The 20,939-nt window shown below is 35.9% G+C and overlaps 1 protein-coding gene across 1 annotated transcript in view; it reads right to left on the reverse strand.

Annotated features, from left to right (window-relative positions):
- The window catches only part of LOC107591550 (bifunctional heparan sulfate N-deacetylase/N-sulfotransferase 4-like), a 59,190-nt gene that overhangs the window by 16,381 nt on the left and 21,870 nt on the right, over positions 1-20,939 (reverse strand). Inside the window, exons 5-6 of the mRNA XM_016280735.1 lie at positions 11,023-11,208; positions 7,847-7,975 (exon numbers count right to left, since the gene is read on the reverse strand). Coding sequence (XP_016136221.1) covers positions 7,847-7,975; positions 11,023-11,208 — 315 coding nt within the window. The remainder of the gene's footprint in view (positions 1-7,846; positions 7,976-11,022; positions 11,209-20,939) is intronic.

Genomic DNA, 20,939 nt, shown 5'->3' on the forward strand with positions numbered 1-20,939 from the left:
ATATTAATAATTGTATTCCAACTTCTTATAGGAGGATAATTACTATATCTTTGCCAGATTCACGCTGTACAATTCTGGCCATGATGTTGCCATCTGATACAAATTTTGGTGCAACAACGGATGGTTAATTGCCGGCAATAAATGTAAGTTTAATGGTGCAACACACAAACATCAGTAACCAGGCTAAGTTGCAACATACAGCTTGTGCCCTCAAACTAACAAGCAAACACAAACCCAAACACAACGTAAGAGCAGGAAAAGTTCGACTTTTCTCCATTCCTCTATAAACAACAATGAATTTGAACAGAAAACCTACAATTCTTATATTCTATTCTATTCTATTCCTCCATATGCAATGCACCTGCAAAATCCAACCTGATCTCTTTTTCTGTTCTGTGTCGTATTAATCTTGACCTACTTGTTCAGTGTTCAGACTGGTGCTACACGATTGTCACATGTACTTATAATGACTTGGCCTGACCATGGCATTTATGAGGGAATGATTGAGACTTTGTGAAGTAGATCAACCAGTTTCATTCAAAATATCTGACATTCACTTCATTTGTGACTTCCCTAATAAAAGCTATCAGATGGGTTCACAAAACTTGGACACTTATCATGCTTTACTATTTTTTTATGATTAAAAGCTTCAAAGTCCAGTATGATTTTGCATTTCATGCATACAGATTGGACAATTCAGTAACGCAAGAAGGGCATGTTTGTATATTCTGATGTCTATTCTACAACTGTTCCTCTCAGTGCTAAATGTACTGACATATTTTTTAATAAAGATTAAAAAACAGTGGTGCTGAACAACCATTTTGGTGTATGTATCATATTCTAACTTTCTCCAAGCTAGCGTAGCTTAATAAGACTCAGAATCACACACACACACACACACACACACACACACACAATCGGCTCATTTAACAGGAGAGTCCAGCTGGAAAATTTTGTCCTCAAGCGTCGTTCCTCTCTCTCTTTCTGTTCTTTAAGCTCTCTCTCTAACAAACACATACTCCCTTTCTCTTTTTCTCTTATTTGACACCCTTCCATTTCCTGTACAAACTGCTTAGTTCTGCTTATAGTCTCTCTCTCTCTCGGTGCTGCATGTTCTTTGACCATCCATTATCAGGATAATTGAAAGTTGACATCAACATACATAATGATGTCAGCTGAATTTGTTGTGTTGCTCTTAAAGGAACAATTCACCCAAAAATGAAAATTCATCACACTCATGTTGTTCCAAACGTATAAAACACAGAAATAGAATATTCTAAGAATTCTTGTGTATGTATCAAATCCAAAAGGCTGTGATTTAATTAAATAAGTATAGTCTCTTGCTCTGTACGTTTCAAAGTGAAGTGAGGCACTGTGTTCATTTACACGTGAACAGCTCATGATCTGGCATATACACACGAAACATTTTCACAATAAATGCAACAAGCTCCATCTCTGCATGCGCTGTGAGTTTAATGCGCATTTGGAAACGCAATGTGCACCAGTTAGACTTTATTTTCATTCACATAATTTCCAAGATATTTGTGGATAGATGATTACAACATTTCACTAGATTTCTAAGGAAAAGTGTTTGTAAACCTGTTGTCACAGAAACGTAAAGGTGCAGTATGTACTGTAATATTGACAGCTAGAGGTTGTAATGGGTACTGCAGTCCAAATTCAAAATATTGGAGAGAGCTGTTTCTTCTTCCCCCTCCTCCATAGACTTAACGCTCACACAGGTTGCCAGATGCATGAACGAATGAGCAAAACCGAAGATATTAGGCTACGAGCCTTGCACCGAGTTGATGAGTTGATTTAACTGTGTTTTAATATTCTTCTACTCACAGAGCTTTTTAGACGGATGCCAAAGTTTTTATAGATCGGCTAGAATCTGCGACCTCTGACCCAGCTCGTTTGCTGGCATCAATGGCTGCAATACGTTGTGTTTTCCACCAACTGGCAACCCGAGGTGTTGAAATACTATTGGTTAAACTGGCAGTGGGTGGAATCACACAGACCAAAAAAAAAACAGACATTCCGTCACAGAATGCACATTTCACAGTAGAACAACTGGCTGTAGCATTGTTTTTCAGAGAAACAAGTATGTGAACTTAGCATTTTTCCTAAATATCTGCAAACACATTAGGGTATTTTTATGCTTTGGTACAGTCAAAAAATGAAATACAGCACACCTTTAAAGTTCACCCCGCAGTCTTTGGCCAAAATAAAAGCTTGTGAGCTTGAGAGACCATATGTGTATATTTAATCTGAAAGCTATGGCTAATGGGAACATGATGATATAAGAGTATATAATGACATACATTTAGGTCTGTTACTCATTTCTCATTGGAGTTTGGTACAACATAATGGTGAGCAAGTAATGGCAGAATGTTCATTTTTGTATAAAATATTCCTGTAACAGACACCCCATGCATGCTGTCCTGTTTTCAGGGAAGGGCATAAATGAGGGTAAAATGGAGTGTCAAAAACACTGTGTTCTCCCCTCTGTAACTGATCTTATGCTCTGTTAACCTCATGCTCTCAAACACATCACACACACACATGCCTCGTTTCAGGGAGAGGACCTCAATAATGAATGGGCAGATAAATTAGCTTCCCTTAAAGCCCTCTGGATAGGAAGACAAAGAGAGCACAAGGCATGGTGGAAATCTTTTCCTTTTTCAATCAATGTTGTACCAATATTTTTTTCAATGTAATAACATTTTTATCATTGCCATAAAATGTTTAATCGATGCTACTGAAGAGAAGAGAAGAGAAGAGAAGAGAACAGTGTTAACAGGGATTCATTTTAACACAGAAGAATGTGGCTGTGATGAATAAATCAGAGAGCCTACGGTCAGATGAATGTATGTATGTGATGGCTTTGAGTTTGATGTAGAAAGACAGATGTGTGATCATGTTACTGGTAATGTGCTTCTTCAAAGCTCTCACAGCACTTTTCAAGCTCAGTAGTAGTTTAGTTGGCTGCTTATTGCACAAAGATATTCAAGCAAGATCCTCAAAAAATTGAATTGTCTGCTTTATCTTTCATTCAGTATGATGTTCTGATTGAATTAGAACATTGGATTAGTGTTGCTTAGAAACGGAAGACTCATGTTTAATTCACTAGGGGTGGAGTCCAGACTCAAAAGCCACACCCACACAACATCCCTTTTGATATTACCTGTATTCCAGTCTCAAAACATTACCAAGCGAACTACACATTCAACAACTATCATACCATACATTTAGCACAGAAACTACAAGTATTCAGAAACTCAAATAGAACACTTTACAATAAGAGTACATGAATAGCCATGTAGTAATACCTAGAATAGTACTTCAATATTAGCTAATTATGAATTAAGGCATGTACTCAGAAAGTGTTAATTAATACATTAAACAAACATGTAGTCAAGGTGGTCGTCATTCACACGTCGTAGTTAAGGTTAGTTCTTGATTAGTACAAGCCTTAACTCATCATTAGTTCATATTAAAGTAATATTTAATTTAGTTGATAGTAGGGCATAAATGAGGGTAAAATGGAGTGTCAAAAACACTGTGTTCTCCCCTCTGTAACTGATCTTATGCTCTGTTAACCTCATGCTCTCAAACACATCACACACACACATGCCTCGTTTCAGGGAGAGGACCTCAATAATGAATGGGCAGATAAATTAGCTTCCCTTAAAGCCCTCTGGATAGGAAGACAAAGAGAGCACAAGGCATGGTGGAAATCTTTTCCTTTTTCAATCAATGTTGTACCAATATTTTTTTCAATGTAATAACATTTTTATCATTGCCATAAAATGTTTAATCGATGCTACTGAAGAGAAGAGAAGAGAAGAGAACAGTGTTAACAGGGATTCATTTTAACACAGAAGAATGTGGCTGTGATGAATAAATCAGAGAGCCTACGGTCAGATTAATGTATGTATGTGATGGCTTTGAGTTTGATGTAGAAAGACAGATGTGTGATCATGTTACTGGTAATGTGCTTCTTCAAAGCTCTCACAGCACTTTTCAAGCTCAGTAGTAGTTTAGTTGGCTGCTTATTGCACAAAGATATTCAAGCAAGATCCTCAAAAAATTGAATTGTCTGCTTTATCTTTCATTCAGTATGATGTTCTGATTGAATTAGAACATTGGATTAGTGTTGCTTAGAAACGGAAGACTCATGTTTAATTCACTAGGGGTGGAGTCCAGACTCAAAAGCCACACCCACACAACATCCCTTTTGATATTACCTGTATTCCAGTCTCAAAACATTACCAAGCGAACTACACATTCAACAACTATCATACCATACATTTAGCACAGAAACTACAAGTATTCAGAAACTCAAATAGAACACTTTACAATAAGAGTACATGAATAGCCATGTAGTAATACCTAGAATAGTACTTCAATATTAGCTAATTATGAATTAAGGCATGTACTCAGAAAGTGTTAATTAATACATTAAACAAACATGTAGTCAAGGTGGTCGTCATTCACACGTCGTAGTTAAGGTTAGTTCTTGATTAGTACAAGCCTTAACTCATCATTAGTTCATATTAAAGTAATATTTAATTTAGTTGATAGTACATGATTATACATGTACTGTTATTGTGAAGTGTTACCAAACTTGTCATTTGAACACAAGATAGGAAATAGCCTCTCATACTGAATATGAAGTTGTTTCTCCAAGTTATTAAAACAATACACATTTACATAAATAAATAAATAAAAATTGATAAAAAATAAAGTTTTAATAAAGATTTATAGAAACTACCTTATAAAATCAATCAATCAATCACACTCCAGCAGCTGATGGTTGATGATTCTGATATATACTAAAATTATTTTTTGCTTAAATAATTAAATTAAATAACTAAAATAATCTAATATATAAACATAATTAATATCAAATATAAATTAAAAACACAATTAAATAATATACACTGATCCACTATACAAAGAATATAAATTATTCTCAATATCTCTTTCTCATCGGTACTTCTTTTATTCAGATAACCACAAACAGTTAACACCCTATTAAAACACTATCACACATAGTTGGCTTTGGCAAGGTAAGTGTGAAGTGAACAATCTCATTCCATACACACTGACTACAATATACTGCATCTTCACACCTCCGTATCTCCTTATGTTCACGCCCCCCCCTCTATCTGTCTCTGTGGGTTGTTTATTATTGCTGGTATAAGCAGATGATCAGGATCTGTGCGAACATGAGAACACACACAATCTCTGATTACATTCAGCTTGTTTTTCAGGTCAGTGCTGTACCATGGGAATGAGTCAACCCTCAGTAATGGCCTTTAGCCAAAGGAGAAGATTCACTCTGATGCTTTCTTCACACAAACAAACACACAGAGACTCTTTAAACATAAAATTTTCATACCTTATACACATAAAGAATGCACAGGATGTTAGTGCGAGCAGTTCACAATACATACAGTATCTATTCATCAGCCCATCTACAGTATCCATTAACGCTCTACAGCAGTTCTTCAGGATTTTACATTAGCCATCCAGTAGCAACTCAACCACGTGCTATTTTAGCAGTATTTATAAAGTAGTATTTATAAATATTTCCATTTAGCTTTTCATTTTTTTCAGTTTTAATGAACGTCATGGCAACGTACAACACAAAATACCTCACACGGGAAATACTTAAAGGGGTCATATGATGTTGCTAAAAAGAACATTATTTTGTGTATTTGGTGTAATGAAATGTGTTTATGCGGTTTAAGGTTAAAAAACACATTATTTTCCACATATTGTACATTATTGTTTCTCCTCTATGCCCCGCCTTTCTGAAACGCGTCGATTTTTACAAAGCTCATTGGTCTGAAAAGCAAGGTGTGCTGTGATTGGCCAGCTATCCAGTGCGTTGTGATTGGCCGAATACTTCAAGTGTGTGACGGAAATGTTACGCCCCTTACCATACTGCGATGCCCTGTCCGGCCGGAGCGATGATTCAAAAACATTAAAACCCATTATAAATGAGGCATTTGTTGCATCCAGTGGGGACATAATTATGGATTATAATGACTTATACTGTCTTTTTGCATCGCGCCGCGTAAACATAAAACCATGTCTGCATTTGTGATCGGAGAAATGACAAACAACAAGCCCTACTCTACACTGCTCAAAAAACTCGCTTTAAATATAAAAAATATAAAATATAAAAACTCTTTAAATATAAAAAACTTACTTACAGTCTGTGAGTCAGAACAGCCAGCATTGTAGTCTACTCTAGCAGGATCAGGAAACAGTCCTCCATAAAATGCACTGCACACATCTGAATATTTGGGTTGAACTGTTCCGGAACAGTGTCGTAAATACAACTTAACCACTGATTTCTAGTTGTGTCCTCTTTTGGAAGACCAAACAAAGTAGTTTCGCTTTCACAACGAAACACAGCATCACACACGGTGGCCTACAGTGAGCGGCGGCGGCCTAGAGTGAGCAGAGGCCAGGGGCTAGATTGAGGAATGGCCAGAGGGCTAGAGTGAGCAGAGGCGGCGGGCATGAGAATGGCGCGGTCGGCGGATTCGACGAAGGAGGGCTTGCGGCAACCACATAATGCATAGGTGCATAGGCCACGAAGTGTTGGCGAAATAACACATTAGCGGACCAGAGGGAATAATATGGAATTTTTTTCCATATTGCACAAACATATTGCACGGTTCTTGCACAAAATACATTTAAGCACTTTCAAGGACTTTTATCTATGTATATTTATTTTCAAAAACTTTCCAGAGCCTGGAAAATTATTTTTCAGATTAACAAATTTTCTGAGATTTCAAGGACCCGTGGGAACCCAACTTGTCTTCATCAACTTACCCTTTTACAGAAACAATGAAAAACCATAAAATGCCTTTTCATTTGGCAAACTGTTTCAGGCGGTTCAGTCTGATTTGGTGAACTGGTTCAAGCCCACCAAAAATGTTTTAGATAATGTTCAGTTTCTTGCACAGACTGATCATTTCACTTCATAAGACCTCAATATATCATCAGGAGCCACGGGGATTAATTTTGTGTTGCAGCCGCTGACTTGCTTTTTTTAAATCACCAAGGAGCACGATTTCAACTAAAAATCTTCTTTACTCTTCTACTCAAGAAATAAAGTCAACTACATCATGGATGACCTGAGGGTGAATTAACAGCAAATTGTCCTTTTTGGAAAAGGAAAGGAAAACTATTCCTTTAGATTATTTCAGTTAGTTAGAACATTTCTAATATTCATTTAAATTTGTCATTTATTTTTATTTAACTTCAGCTTTATTTCTTTTACAAAAATGACTTGTAATAGACAACAATGGACTCAACACCGCAACACGCCGATTTGGGCCAAAATAGGATACACCACCTTTGACATCCATAGCAAAATACGTGGGAAGCATTTTTCCCTTTTAAAATTGAATAACCTCTTTTTTTCTATACAAATTATGTATTGTTATATGCATTATTTTTTTTCCTGCAGTCCATGACCCTATCAGGATAGTCCTGTGACTCAATTTTGGGCCGCAACCCACTAGTTGAGGAGCACTGAATTAGTGTAGAAACACACAGCACACATACACGACTATACACACGCTCTTGTTTTTCATTTCGCTTCTGATTCAAGCAGAGCAGAGTTTCAACATAAGAACAGTGATTCATGCTGGGAGAACAAATCTATAAGAAACACTAACATGGACAGCCAGAGAGAGATGGGAGGGGGGCATGAGGACAGAATAAGACAGAGAAAAACAATACAACAGGCGGATAGAATGAATTGAGCAGAGACGACAGGGAGTAGCAGTGTGTGAGCGTCTGTGTGATTTACACTCACAGGGTTGAGCAGGACGGTCAGAAACAGCTCTCCTCCTCGTATGCTTTTGTCCAGTTCTTTAGGGCCTCCTGGATACTCTTTATAGAAGATGGTGTGTGTGAATAAGCCGCATGTCTGACGGGGCAGCACCTGCTCACACACACACACACACACACACACACACACACACGCACACACACACACACACACACACACACAGTTTAGGACAACAAAGATTTGCAGTCAGTGCAGTGCAAACCAAACTTAATATTTGCTAATGAAACCTCATTATGAACCTTCTAATGGTAGATTAATAAACCTCTCTATGGTTCATCATGTAATACTGCCAGTTTCAGTTCTACACATGACATTTTATTAGGTCTCATATCACTGTATATGTATTCCGGCGTTGCGTGGAAACAAGTTCATATATATTCATCCATTCGCTTTCTGTCTAAATCAGTCAAAGAAAACAGGATCATTTCTCAGTGGGAAAAAGCTGCATGCTTCAATAAAATAAAATATCTGAGTATTGGTGACCCATACTCAGAATTAGTGCTCTGCATTTACCCATCCAAAGTGCACACACACAGCAGTGAACACACACAAACCGTGAACACACACCCAGAGCAGTGGGCAGCCATTTATGCTGCGGCGCCCGGGGAGCAGTTGGGGGTTCGGTGCCTTGCTCAAGGGCACCTCAGTCGTGGTATTGAAGGAGGAAGAGAGCACTGTACATTCACTCCCCCCACCTCCAATCCCTGCCGGTACGAGACTCGAACCCACAACCTTTGGGTTATGAGTCCGACTCTCTAACCATTAGGCCACGACTTCCCCTTAGTTAGGCCGTAGGTGTCCAAACAACTGACCCGAAACCTGTTTTGGTGCATGCACTAAATAAAAAAAGCCAGATTTGGGCTCACAAACACCTGCTGCAAAACATCTGTCTTTAGCTAGATTCACAACGCTCTTAAAAAGCTAGAGATGATGAAGATGACATCTAAATTGCATGTAAAAACAAAACTGACTTGACAAGGCCTGCCAACATTTGTTCTTTTGTATTGTGAATAAGAGAATATGACAGATCTCTAATTCACTAGAAAGAACAAAAAGAGACATGTTGTAGTGTGCTGATGCTCTAACAAAAAAGAGTCCTCTAATTTGTTTGTCTGAACTGCAAAAACAAGGCACAAGTATTCATAAGACCAAATAAAGGGTGCATTAATTCCTGCTGTTTCATGAGAGTTGCACTGCACTTCAAAAACGAATTTTCTTAATCAGTATTTTTTTCAGTAAAATATCTAAACATCTTAAAACAATCCAATTCACAAAAATTGCATAAAAGATAAAAAGTTGGCTTTTTCTTATTGCAAGCATAAATCTAACAAAATTTAGTTAGGTTTATGCTTTGACCTCAACAAAAACAATTTGGCAATTGGGTACGAAAAATTAAATTAAAGTGCCCCTATTATGGATTTTTGACCTTTCACGCAGTGTGTAACAAAGCTCTAGGTGAATGAAAACATCCTGCATAGTTTTAAATCTGAAAGTGCACCGTGTATAAAGTTATTGTCTCTCAAAAGAGAGAGTCGACTCTGAATCACTGAAACGAGTCGTTTTTAAAATTAATCCCAAGCCGTTTCATGTTGACATCAACATGAAACATTAGCATATTGCCCGCCCACTTGTTGGTCTTTTCCTGTTGGTCTGAATGAAAATGCAAATTAATTTTTTGCCACTAGGTGCCGCTTTTGGAGCAGCGGTTTCCCCGGTAACGCTATACACAAAGCAGCACTGCGCTCACAAACGCTGCTTTATCAGGCATTACAGGCGAGATGAAATGAAAATGAGACCAATCGGTCCCAATCACCGCAGATTAGCGTCACGCAAAGGACGGGTTTGGAATAATTAATCGTTAAACTAATCGTTTGGGAGTCATTGAGCAAGTAAGGTAATAATAAAAGCATATTATAAGACAATGAAAGTGTTTTTTGACCTTGCATGCATGTCAACCTGCTGTTGGGGACTCTCAAAACCAAAATATGAACCTTTCATTACCCATAATAGGGGCACTTTAATTCAAGACATATTGTCATATATGATTAAGGTGTTATTACAAAATTATAGGCCCTACTTCTAAATTGATCTTGATTAAAGGAACTGGAAAACAAGACATAAATAATAATAAAAAAGAAGAAAATACAGAAAAAAATATTTACTCTTTTTATGACTTTCTTTTGTGGAACACAAAATGAGATAGTAATGAGAATGCCACAAAAAAATAAAATGAAATTTTGAAAGTGAAATGAAATTGAACGGTTACTGAGGTTATCAGTCCCAAACATTCTTCTTAACATCTCTATTTGTGTTCCACATAGGAAAGAAAGCCATCTGGGTTTAGATATTACATGAAGGTGAGTAAATGATGTCAGAACTTTCATTTTAGGGTGAGCTATCCCTTTAAATTAAATCTTCAGATAATCATCGAGCCTTTAACCAGAAATGAGGGACAGAGACAGCAAAAAGCTATTTAAAAAACTGATTCAAAGCTGCGGCTGGGGACATCTAGTCAAAATCTGTGCGTGTGTACCAGATTTGGCTGTGGTGAATGCACTATGGGCTATTTCATCTCAGTCCCAGTGTGTCATCATTAATTCTTTTGGAGTGTGTGTGTGTTTCATTGATTTGCTATGCTAGCTGTTGCTTGTATTTGGCAGTCTCTTGCAGGTAAGTCTCACTGCATTTTCATGACACTACCTGTGTAGCAACCAGTGGCAGATTGCAAATCTATATAACCTCCTGCAAAGCATGAGATGCGTCCCGTCCACATTCATTGATTTTGTGTATGTTAAGTAAGTTTGTTATTGACAGCTTAGCCTGCTTGCATAGCACTAATGGGTTAAGAAAAGTTTGTTCGGTTAGTCAGAACAAAGTGTTATAATAACACACTACATTTTTAATCAGACATTGAGGAATGATCTTGTACGATACTGCCTGTGGATGAAATCAAATATTACATTTTATTACACTTTCTAATATTAATATTCTGTGATAATAGACTTTCAAGTGTGTGATATATTGTTTCCAGTGATACTGATCCCAGGAAAAATGCATTTTATTCCACATGAAAAAATCGAAAAACTTTTGTCATATACCACACAAGATTTTTGTACGGTGTAAAGATGTGTTAGCCGTACCATGATGTCGTTATGAATGAATCCCTTGCGGTGGCGTGCAGGTTTGAGGTGTGGGTATTCCTCAGTACTGGTCACTCGTATCCCCCATGCTTTCTTCCAAGCCTCATACAGCTGAATATGGACTGGATATACACCAGAATGATGAGGCGCCACGGCATATCCCAGATCTACTGGAATACCATGCTCCTGTAATGAGAAATACACACACAAATAAATATACTTCATAGCTGAATGTCATGCACATACGCAAGCATATTACAATGTTTCATAAACACACATACACAAGTAATCAAGTACTGAAGTTGATGGCTTACAACTTCAAAACATTTAACACCAATCACATACTCTCTTTCAGTGATAATTTTCCAGGACTTTTCAAATACAAGTTCAATTTAATTATGACAGGAATAAGAGACAAGGATCATGTCCTTAAGTAATATCTTCCTCTTTCCAAAAGTCTTTAAAAGATGCACAGTTTATGGCCATGACTTTACTTTAAAATCATATCTTTAATATGAGTCTTTAAATGTACAATACGACAAATGATTTTTGGAACCTATTTCAATACCATAGCAAAAAAATATTAAAACCATTTAACTATTTCACTTAACCATCTGAAAATAAAACTATTTGAAAATCGGCATCCCTAAATGTAATGTTTTCCACTACTAACATTAATTGTTTTGGGCCAGTGGTAAAATGTTTGTTCTTGGTTATAGAAAAACAAAAATTAAATTTAAAGTAATTTTCTAGGACAACAAGATTTTCCAGGACATTTCACATTTTCCATGAACTGGAAAATTAGTCATCAATTTTCAGCAAATACAGTAAAAACAACAATACTGTAAATTATTACAATTTAAAACAACTGTTTTCTATTTTTAAATTTATTTTAATGATGGCAAAGCTGAATTTTCATGTATTTAGTGTCACATGATACATCAGAAATCATTGTAATTTTAACCATCTGAAAATAAAACTATTTGAAAATCGGCATCCCTAAATGTAATGTTTTCCACTACTAACATTAATTGTTTCGGGCCAGTGGTAAAATGTTTGTTCTTGGTTATAGAAAAACAAAAATTAAATTTAAAGTAATTTTCTAGGACAACAAGATTTTCCAGGACATTTCACATTTTCCATGAACTGGAAAATTAGTCATCAATTTTCAGCAAATACAGTAAAAACAACAATACTGTAAATTATTACAATTTAAAACAACTGTTTTCTATTTTTTTATTTTTTTATTTTAATGATGGCAAAGCTGAATTTTCATGTATTTAGTGTCATTAAATTTAAAGTAATTTTCTAGGACAACAAGATTTTCCAGGACATTTCACATTTTCCATGAACTGGAAAATTAGTCATCAATTTTCAGCAAATACAGTAAAAACAACAATACTGTAAATTATTACAATTTAAAACAACTGTTTTCTATTTTTAAATTTATTTTAATGATGGCAAAGCTGAATTTTCATGTATTTAGTGTCACATGATACATCAGAAATCATTGTAATATGTGCTATTGATTGTTGCTTTTCATGATTGTGCCTGGTTATGTCACAAAACCTTTTTTGCACTGAAGAAAAAGCTTGTTGCATGTCACGCCTGGTTAGAACACACTGTGATGCATATAGACCAGTGGTTCTAAACCTTTTTTTCCACCGGGCCGCACTATGGTCCTAGTGCAAGTTTCGCGGGCCGCACACATATCATTTACATATTACGTCAGCAATACAAACCAACCTGATTTATAACATTATAGCCTAAATATTATGATATCTAATCGATTACATTCATTGAAATAAATAAATAATTCTACTCCCCATAAATAACACCCAATTGTGTGAACTTCGGCTCGAAAGGAGTAACAGCACAATGCAGAAAACATACCTAATGCAGAAAAGCCGTGACTGTCAAGAGCGGCTCCACGGTGTTTAATGTCCAGCAGTAGCAGCATGCTTGCCGTCAGCGCAGCGTTCAAATGCACGCAATATGTTTCTTATTCAAAGCAAAAGTAATTACAAAGCATCGGCAAAAGTAATTACCATAAATGTGTCAGGGGGAAACAGTAAGGAGATATTTTAATTATTTACTAATAAACTAGTGTAGCAGCATGCTTGCCGTCAGCGCAGCTGAAGAGTTTTGCGTTCAAATGCACGCAATAGACTTAAGCTTGCCGCAAAACATCGGCAAAAGTAATAACCATAAATGTGTCAGGGGGAAACAGTAAGGAGATATTTTAATTATTTACTAATAAACTAGTGTTTTCTGAGTCGGTGTCGCAAGGATGAAGTTGTCGATCCTGACTCGCTATCTCCTCATTCCTCATTAGACGCGCCTTTAGAGAGAAGTGCATCTTTACGGATAATGAAAGAGTTTTTGTTTTTGATTTGTTTTATTTCGTTAAGTAGTAATTTAAAGCTTTCTATAGATATATTTATCATGTCTGTGATGCATGTATTCGCTTAGTTTCGGTTCATTTTTGTGAAGCGCTCCTGTTCAAGACCGAGACGGCAGAAAGCGCATCATGTTTGTTTTCTTTATTTTATAAAAGCACAACGTTTTGTTGATATTGTGAGTGCACACAAATAAAAGTAGACCCTTTACAGTTCCGAATGATGTATTACTCTTACCTTTATGAGCAAAAATGACGGTGTATCCACTGAAAAAATATGCAAGTGATCGCGCTGGTGCCTCCATGTCCTGCAAAGCGCACTTTAGCTTGCACTCTCTGCGCAAACTATTGGATACAGCGCACATTTATCTAGGTTTAACGTCTAAACATTGTTATATGCTTGAACTGTTTTATATCTATAGATTTTATTTTAGTCAAGTCGTGATGATTTGAGAAGGCTAAATTGATCAAGCATATGCTCACTGTCTGCCACTGCCACTTGGTTGTTACTTTAAATGCGTAAAGTTAATTAGGCTATGTGAGTACTGCTCATGTCTGAAAATAATATATGAAAAACAAAATTATTTTACATAAAAACATTAGGCTATAGCTTATATTTATTTAGTATATTTTTAAATTAATGTAAAAACTAAAATGAATTGTAAACCTGAAAGTATTTTTTTAAAATTGTGTTCAGCAAGGTGGGCCGCATTTGAATTCATATAGACTAACATTTGGTACTCAATTAGTACTGAGTTAATTTATTAGTGCTTGAGTAAAGACAAAATTACCAAAAATCCCATTTTCCAGACACAGACGCACACACATTTTTATAGCTGGTGCGCTCATTCACACTTATCTTCAGAGTTACACAGAGCTACCTCAGAGCTATTGATTCGAGGCTTTATGATCTTTATAAAAAAAATCAATTTTCATTTTTAAATTTCTCTGGGCTAACTAATTAAAATCAGATAGGTGAGATAACAGACATCTAAAGAACAGCTGAGTCGATAACTGTATTTTGAGGTGAATTCTCAGATTTAACTTCCATATCGTGAGGATCCAGTAATCCATGGTATTTCCCTCAAGAGAATTTGCGCACACACACACACACACAACCGCCACATTCTCCATTCTCTCATGTACACTCGTCTGTTAGCTTAGCTGCACAGCTCTCTGATTTAATCAAACCCCCAAACCAATAAAGGCAAATCAAAGCTGTCTTCTCTAGATTATCAAACTTCTGCTCGTGGCCCATTAAAATTCTCTGTCAGCTCGACTCTCACAGTCTCTGCCCTCTGAGCTAACAGACACTAGTCTGTTTAACTCAGCACCCGGTGTCAAGCGCATGCTAACTGCTTGACCTTGGTCACTCATGTAGGAGATTTTTCTGGGAAATTTTTGAAGTGTGCAGTTTGTTGATTGTCATTGACTACGAGCAGATCCTAATGGTAGCTCTGAGAGGAAAATGTGTTAAAAGACAGCATGAAATGCATGTTAATCTTATTGTGAATGATTCGTCCATGCATATGTTTCATTTGTTTAAAATCTGCACATTAAGCCTGTCTACATCCAATCAACAACCGAAGAACTGAATCAAGACCCCGTTCTACATTTTTCTTTTCAATAATCAGTTTCACTCATATGTACGTCACAATATGGAAAAAAGGATACGTCGCTATTACGTCGTGACATTAAGAGCTACAGCTCACACGCATACACACATTTGTTTTTCTATCATGGCATAGTCTTTCCATCTATTTTGTATACTGAGCTAATTATATTTTCCAATTCCTAAACATCACATAAACCTTTCTGCATATTTAAATCTTAATTAAGACTTTATTTACTATATTTCTTGAGCTTTTTTCTTTGCAGGGACTGTTGGCTGCTCCCCAAAATGTAGTTGATTTCAGGTTTTACTATCCTTGTGGGGACATTTGGACCTTATAATGTAGGCAAATCCTGACGTGCACACACACACACACACACACACACAGAGAGAGAGAGAGAGAGAGAGAGAGAGAGAGAGAGAGAGAGAGAGCAATAAACACCAGTGTTGGGGACGCTACTTTAAAACTGTAGCATGCTTTGTAATCACAAAAGTATTTCTCTGTTGTCTGTTAATTATCACACAATAAACGGTTACACGGTTTAGAATGATTTTACTTTTTGTTTAGATTATTAATTATAAACAAATTATTTTTATGATACATATTTTAAGATTGAAAGTCTGGGTCTGCAATTTTTTTTAATAAACAAATCATGTTTAAAGTGATTAAAACATCATTAAACTTGAAGAGATACATTTACACAAAAAAATAAATAAAAATAGAATACTAGAGTTAAAAACAAAAATGATGATCAGCACTGTTTAAATGCAATATTTTGCTATAAAAACATACCACCAGAGACTTCAAGCATGAGCAGAGGTTTGCATCTGTGAATCATTTGTGACCCTGGACCACAAAACCAGTCATAAGGGTTGATTTTTGGAAATTAGAAAATTTATAAAGCTATAAATAAGCTTTCCATTGATGTATGGTTTGTTAGGATAGGACAATATTTGGCCGAGATACAACTATTTGAAAATCTGGAATCTGAGGGTGCACAAAAATCTAAATATGGAGAAAATCGTCTTTAAAGTTGTCCAAATGAAGTTCTTAGCAATGCATATTACTAATCAAAAATTTTGTTTTTATATATTTACGGTAGGAAATTTACAAAATATCTTCATGGAACATGATCTTTAATTAATATCCTAATGATTTTTGGCATAAAAGAAAAATCGATAATTTTGACCCATACAATGTTTATTATGGCTATTACTACAAATATACCCCAGCGACTTAAGACTGCTTTTGTGCTCCAGGGTCACATTTCTTTTTTTATTCGGTTCACTTACGCAGAGGCGGACAGTAACTAAGTAACTTTTTGAAAATCTGTACTTTACTTGAGTGTTATTTTTTCTGGGAACTTATGACTTTAACTTCACTACATTTGAAAGACAAATATTGTACTTTTCACTCCACTACATTTCTATCATGGTCCTCGAAGTAGAAAGTCGTTATGATGTAGCAGCTTTGAAACTCAGGAGGTGATTTTGTGCACACACTGTCAGAGCTGTGTGAGATCACTACCATCCTGCTATTGTGGGGGTGGGTATAGGGTGTTAAATTAGTTTTGTTTCGTTTTTTTCCCCCATAGGTTTGTAATATTCTAAAAGCTCTTTATTCCAAATATACTACAAGCTAGTCAGTGTATTCAGCAGGTGTAATGTATTCTAAGTTGCTTCAGAAGTATTGCAAGTACTACTACGTACAACAATAAAACAGTGCATTGACATAAAAAAGGAAATTTACTTTTGGTACTTAAGTACATTTAAAAGCAAGTACTTCTGTACTTTTACTTAAGTAAAAATCTGTCTTTACAACTTTCACTTGTAATAGAGTAATATTTGACCAGCAGTATCTGTACTTTCACTCAAGTAATGGAGTTGAGTACTTTGTCCGCCTCTGCTTACATGAATCATTTGAATGAAGTGAGTCACCAAAGTAAATCTGACTCTAAAACTACAAATGAAAGACAGCACATTGTAGGAGAGCTTTAGGAGACTGTGTATGATTATTGCCACAGATCTAAAGCAAACAATGTGATACAGAAACTGTGATGTATTGTTTTGTTACACTACAAATACTACTGTACTTGACAAAGTCGTCTGTTTCTGTTGAAAAATGTAGTTAAGATGGTAGTTAGTTTTTGCACAAACTATTATATATATAAAACACACCCACTGAAAAAAAGATATTAAGCTAATCTGATTTCTAATAATTATATTTCTCAGTTTTCACATTAAAAGCCATTTAAAGTTCACTGTAATATAAAGGCCTCTTTATAGATAAAGATGAAATGATTGAAAATGATAATGTGGGGGAAAATAAACAACAAAGATATTAATTATATGGATAAATCAAGCAGTAGCTTTATGAAAAAGACCATTGTTTTCAAAAGAGCCTTGTTAAAATTACATTTTAGTCACATTTTAATGCAAACTGCATTTGCATAAAAAACTATTAGCTAAACTGCTCAAGCCGTAGCGCATGACTCAAATTATAATTTAGCTGGCGGTTATGTTTCCAGACAGAGACTGTGCTTGTTTGTGACTTCCAGCAGGGGCACTTTACGCTCTGTAGTTTATCACTCACTCCGCTCTTCACATCACATGGCTGTCTAAGTGACAGTGATGCTAATACACAGCCTAACAATACAGATGAAGTCTAGATAGAGACAGCTATAGTGAGTACACAACCATCTACAATAAGTTGCTGTATACTTTTTTTTATTAACAAAAAATATAAACAATCTTTTGCTGAGTGTGTTTTTGTGCCGGTACCTTGACTGGTTTAGGCCTGTCATGGATAAATAAATAGGACACTAAAACCACCAGTAGGTGGCAGCAAGTCCTTGTCTTAATGAGTGATTCATTGAATCATTCATTCAAGCAATTTGTTCAAAACAACTGATTCATTCAGAAATTAAACAAGAGCTTTTGAATTGAATTCTTTATGAATAGATCATTGAATCATTGACTCAAATGATTGGTTCAAAAACAGATTAATTCAGGAGCGAAACACTGCAGTGTTGCTCTGGGATGCACAAATACTCTGCTCCAGTTTTGTTTTCATTGGTGAAACAGAAAAAGCAGACAACTTTGTATCTAAAATGTAACTCACTCAATATTATTTTTTAGTTTTTGAATTGTTTTGTATAAAATCAATCTCCTTTGTGATCGTGCTCATGCACTGATACTCAGGAAAATGGCACAGTTGCATGTGTGATATTACTAAACTATATCATATCCTATAAATATACAACACAAAGCCTAGGCTATACATGGATATTTTTTGCCTTTATAACTTGAATTATAGGCACACTTTAACTGCATTCCAATAGGCTTCATCACGCAGTGAATGTAAGTGTAAGTAAGTGACATACTCGATAATGTCAGCTCACATATCATTAAAACAACAGTTATGATATTATTGCAAACAATAAATACTACAAACCCCTAAAGTATACATAGAAATATATAAATATATAAATATGATTTTTTTGTAACTCATCATTGAAGGAACAGCTCACACACAAATGATAATTTGCTGAAAATGTCCTCACCCTCAGGCTATCCAAGATGTAGATGAGTTAGTTTCTTCATTAGAACAGATTTAGAGAAATTTAGCATTACATCACTTGCCCAAAGCATGCAGATTTTCACTTCACAAGACGTTAATTGATGGACTGGAGTGGTGTGGAATGGATTACTTGTGAAACAAACTCATATACATCTTGGATGGGGTGAGAGTGAATAAATTTACATTAAATTAAATTTTTGGGTGCACTATTCCTTTAATACAAAGTGTAATTCCGAGAGCAAAAGACTAAAGGACACCACAAGTGCACAAGTGGCACTGCACAACATAGTGGATGGGTAGTTTACTTGCGTGACAATTTACTTGTTCAGTGGGTCGTGTAGAAATCCTCTCTAACGGTTCAGCTGCAGTGTTTGGCTTCCAAACAGCTCATAACTAAATAAAACAGGCTGTGTGACCATGAGGAATGCCAATGATAATGCCATCTTGTGCCAGCATACAGCTAGATTGCTTTTCCTTGAAATTCTCTCAGAAATCTGAATGTTTTTGTCATGTCTTAGTAGAGCATTCCTGATTTTTTTATATATTATATATAGGACAAATATCTTGTCCATGTTATAGATAAGGAAAGTCAGTCAGTGAATGATAAGGAGCAGAAGAGTGGAAGGGATCAGGAAATGGAATGAGCCGGATTTGCACTTGGGTCGCTTGCATCAATTTACAGTATGCGTATCACTCTGAAATACATGAAGGGTAAATATATGTGTCAGAGTATTACATTCTGCTAGAAAAGTGTCTTTGAGTGTGACATGAGTGTGCTGCTTCACAGAAAAAGGGGGACAAATAAATGCAGGAGTGTTACCGAGAGATATGAATGAGAGCACACACACACTCACACTCGCACTCTCCTCCGTTTATGTGTAGGTTTCAATGATTCTGTCAAAATCACAAGAGGCACTTCTCTATTTGAGGATCAACTGATGTCTCAAAGCACCTGTAAAACACGCATAATTAGTGTTCATTTTCTCACAGTAAATGACACGACTCGCTGCCGGGCTAATGGTTCCTTAGGTGAATGAATATTTCGCTGGATATGATAATACCCGGATGATGGTTTTGTTCAGTGATTGTACGGGTGAGTAAAGGGTGTAGTTTTTCTCACCAAAGCAAAGTCTTTGTTCAGGATCATTTGTTCCATCAGAGAGGATTCATTGTGGAAGAGATGAGGCTGCATATGACTCCACATATGAGGAAACCACCAGAACTCATCGACATATTTCAACAACAGATCATCTCCATCATCTTCCTCCTGCGTACCTACACAAACAAACATTAGCTCATTAGCATATTGAGTATTTTTTGGGGCCTGTGGAATTTTAGAAAATAAACATTACTAAATTCCCAAAAAAATGTTACATTCCTAAAACGGCATCATGGAAGAACGAATGTCATTTCCATTGCAGTATCATTTCCACTACAGCTCAAATATTGATTTAGTTTAATAGCATTCTGTGGTGGAAATGATGGTGAGGGAAATATCATTTTGGACTAAAATAGATGACTCCTTTGTTTTGCTAAAGCTAATTTCATAGTAAGCATTTTATGTATCCTAAATACAATTAAATATTTTAACTTTTTACATAATTTGACAAAATTCGTTTTGATTAGAAATTATGACATTTATTTACCTAGATTTTTCCCCCACATCATATATATATATATATATATATATATATATATAAATTTACATTAAATTAAATTTTTGGGTGCACTATTCCTTTAATACAAAGTGTAATTCCGAGAGCAAAAGACTAAAGGACACCACAAGTGCACAAGTGGCACTGCACAACATAGTGGATGGGTAGTTTACTTGCGTGACAATTTACTTGTTCAGTGGGTCGTGTAGAAATCCTCTCTAACGGTTCAGCTGCAGTGTTTGGCTTCCAAACAGCTCATAACTAAATAAAACAGGCTGTGTGACCATGAGGAATGCCAATGATAATGCCATCTTGTGCCAGCATACAGCTAGATTGCTTTTCCTTGAAATTCTCTCAGAAATCTGAATGTTTTTGTCATGTCTTAGTAGAGCATTCCTGATTTTTTTATATATTATATATAGGACAAATATCTTGTCCATGTTATAGATAAGGAAAGTCAGTCAGTGAATGATAAGGAGCAGAAGAGTGGAAGGGATCAGGAAATGGAATGAGCCGGATTTGCACTTGGGTCGCTTGCATCAATTTACAGTATGCGTATCACTCTGAAATACATGAAGGGTAAATATATGTGTCAGAGTATTACATTCTGCTAGAAAAGTGTCTTTGAGTGTGACATGAGTGTGCTGCTTCACAGAAAAAGGGGGACAAATA

Source organism: Sinocyclocheilus grahami, unplaced genomic scaffold (genome assembly GCF_001515645.1).
Source record: "Sinocyclocheilus grahami isolate Dianchi unplaced genomic scaffold, SAMN03320097.WGS_v1.1 scaffold143.1, whole genome shotgun sequence".
Lineage (NCBI taxonomy): Eukaryota > Metazoa > Chordata > Actinopteri > Cypriniformes > Cyprinidae > Sinocyclocheilus > Sinocyclocheilus grahami.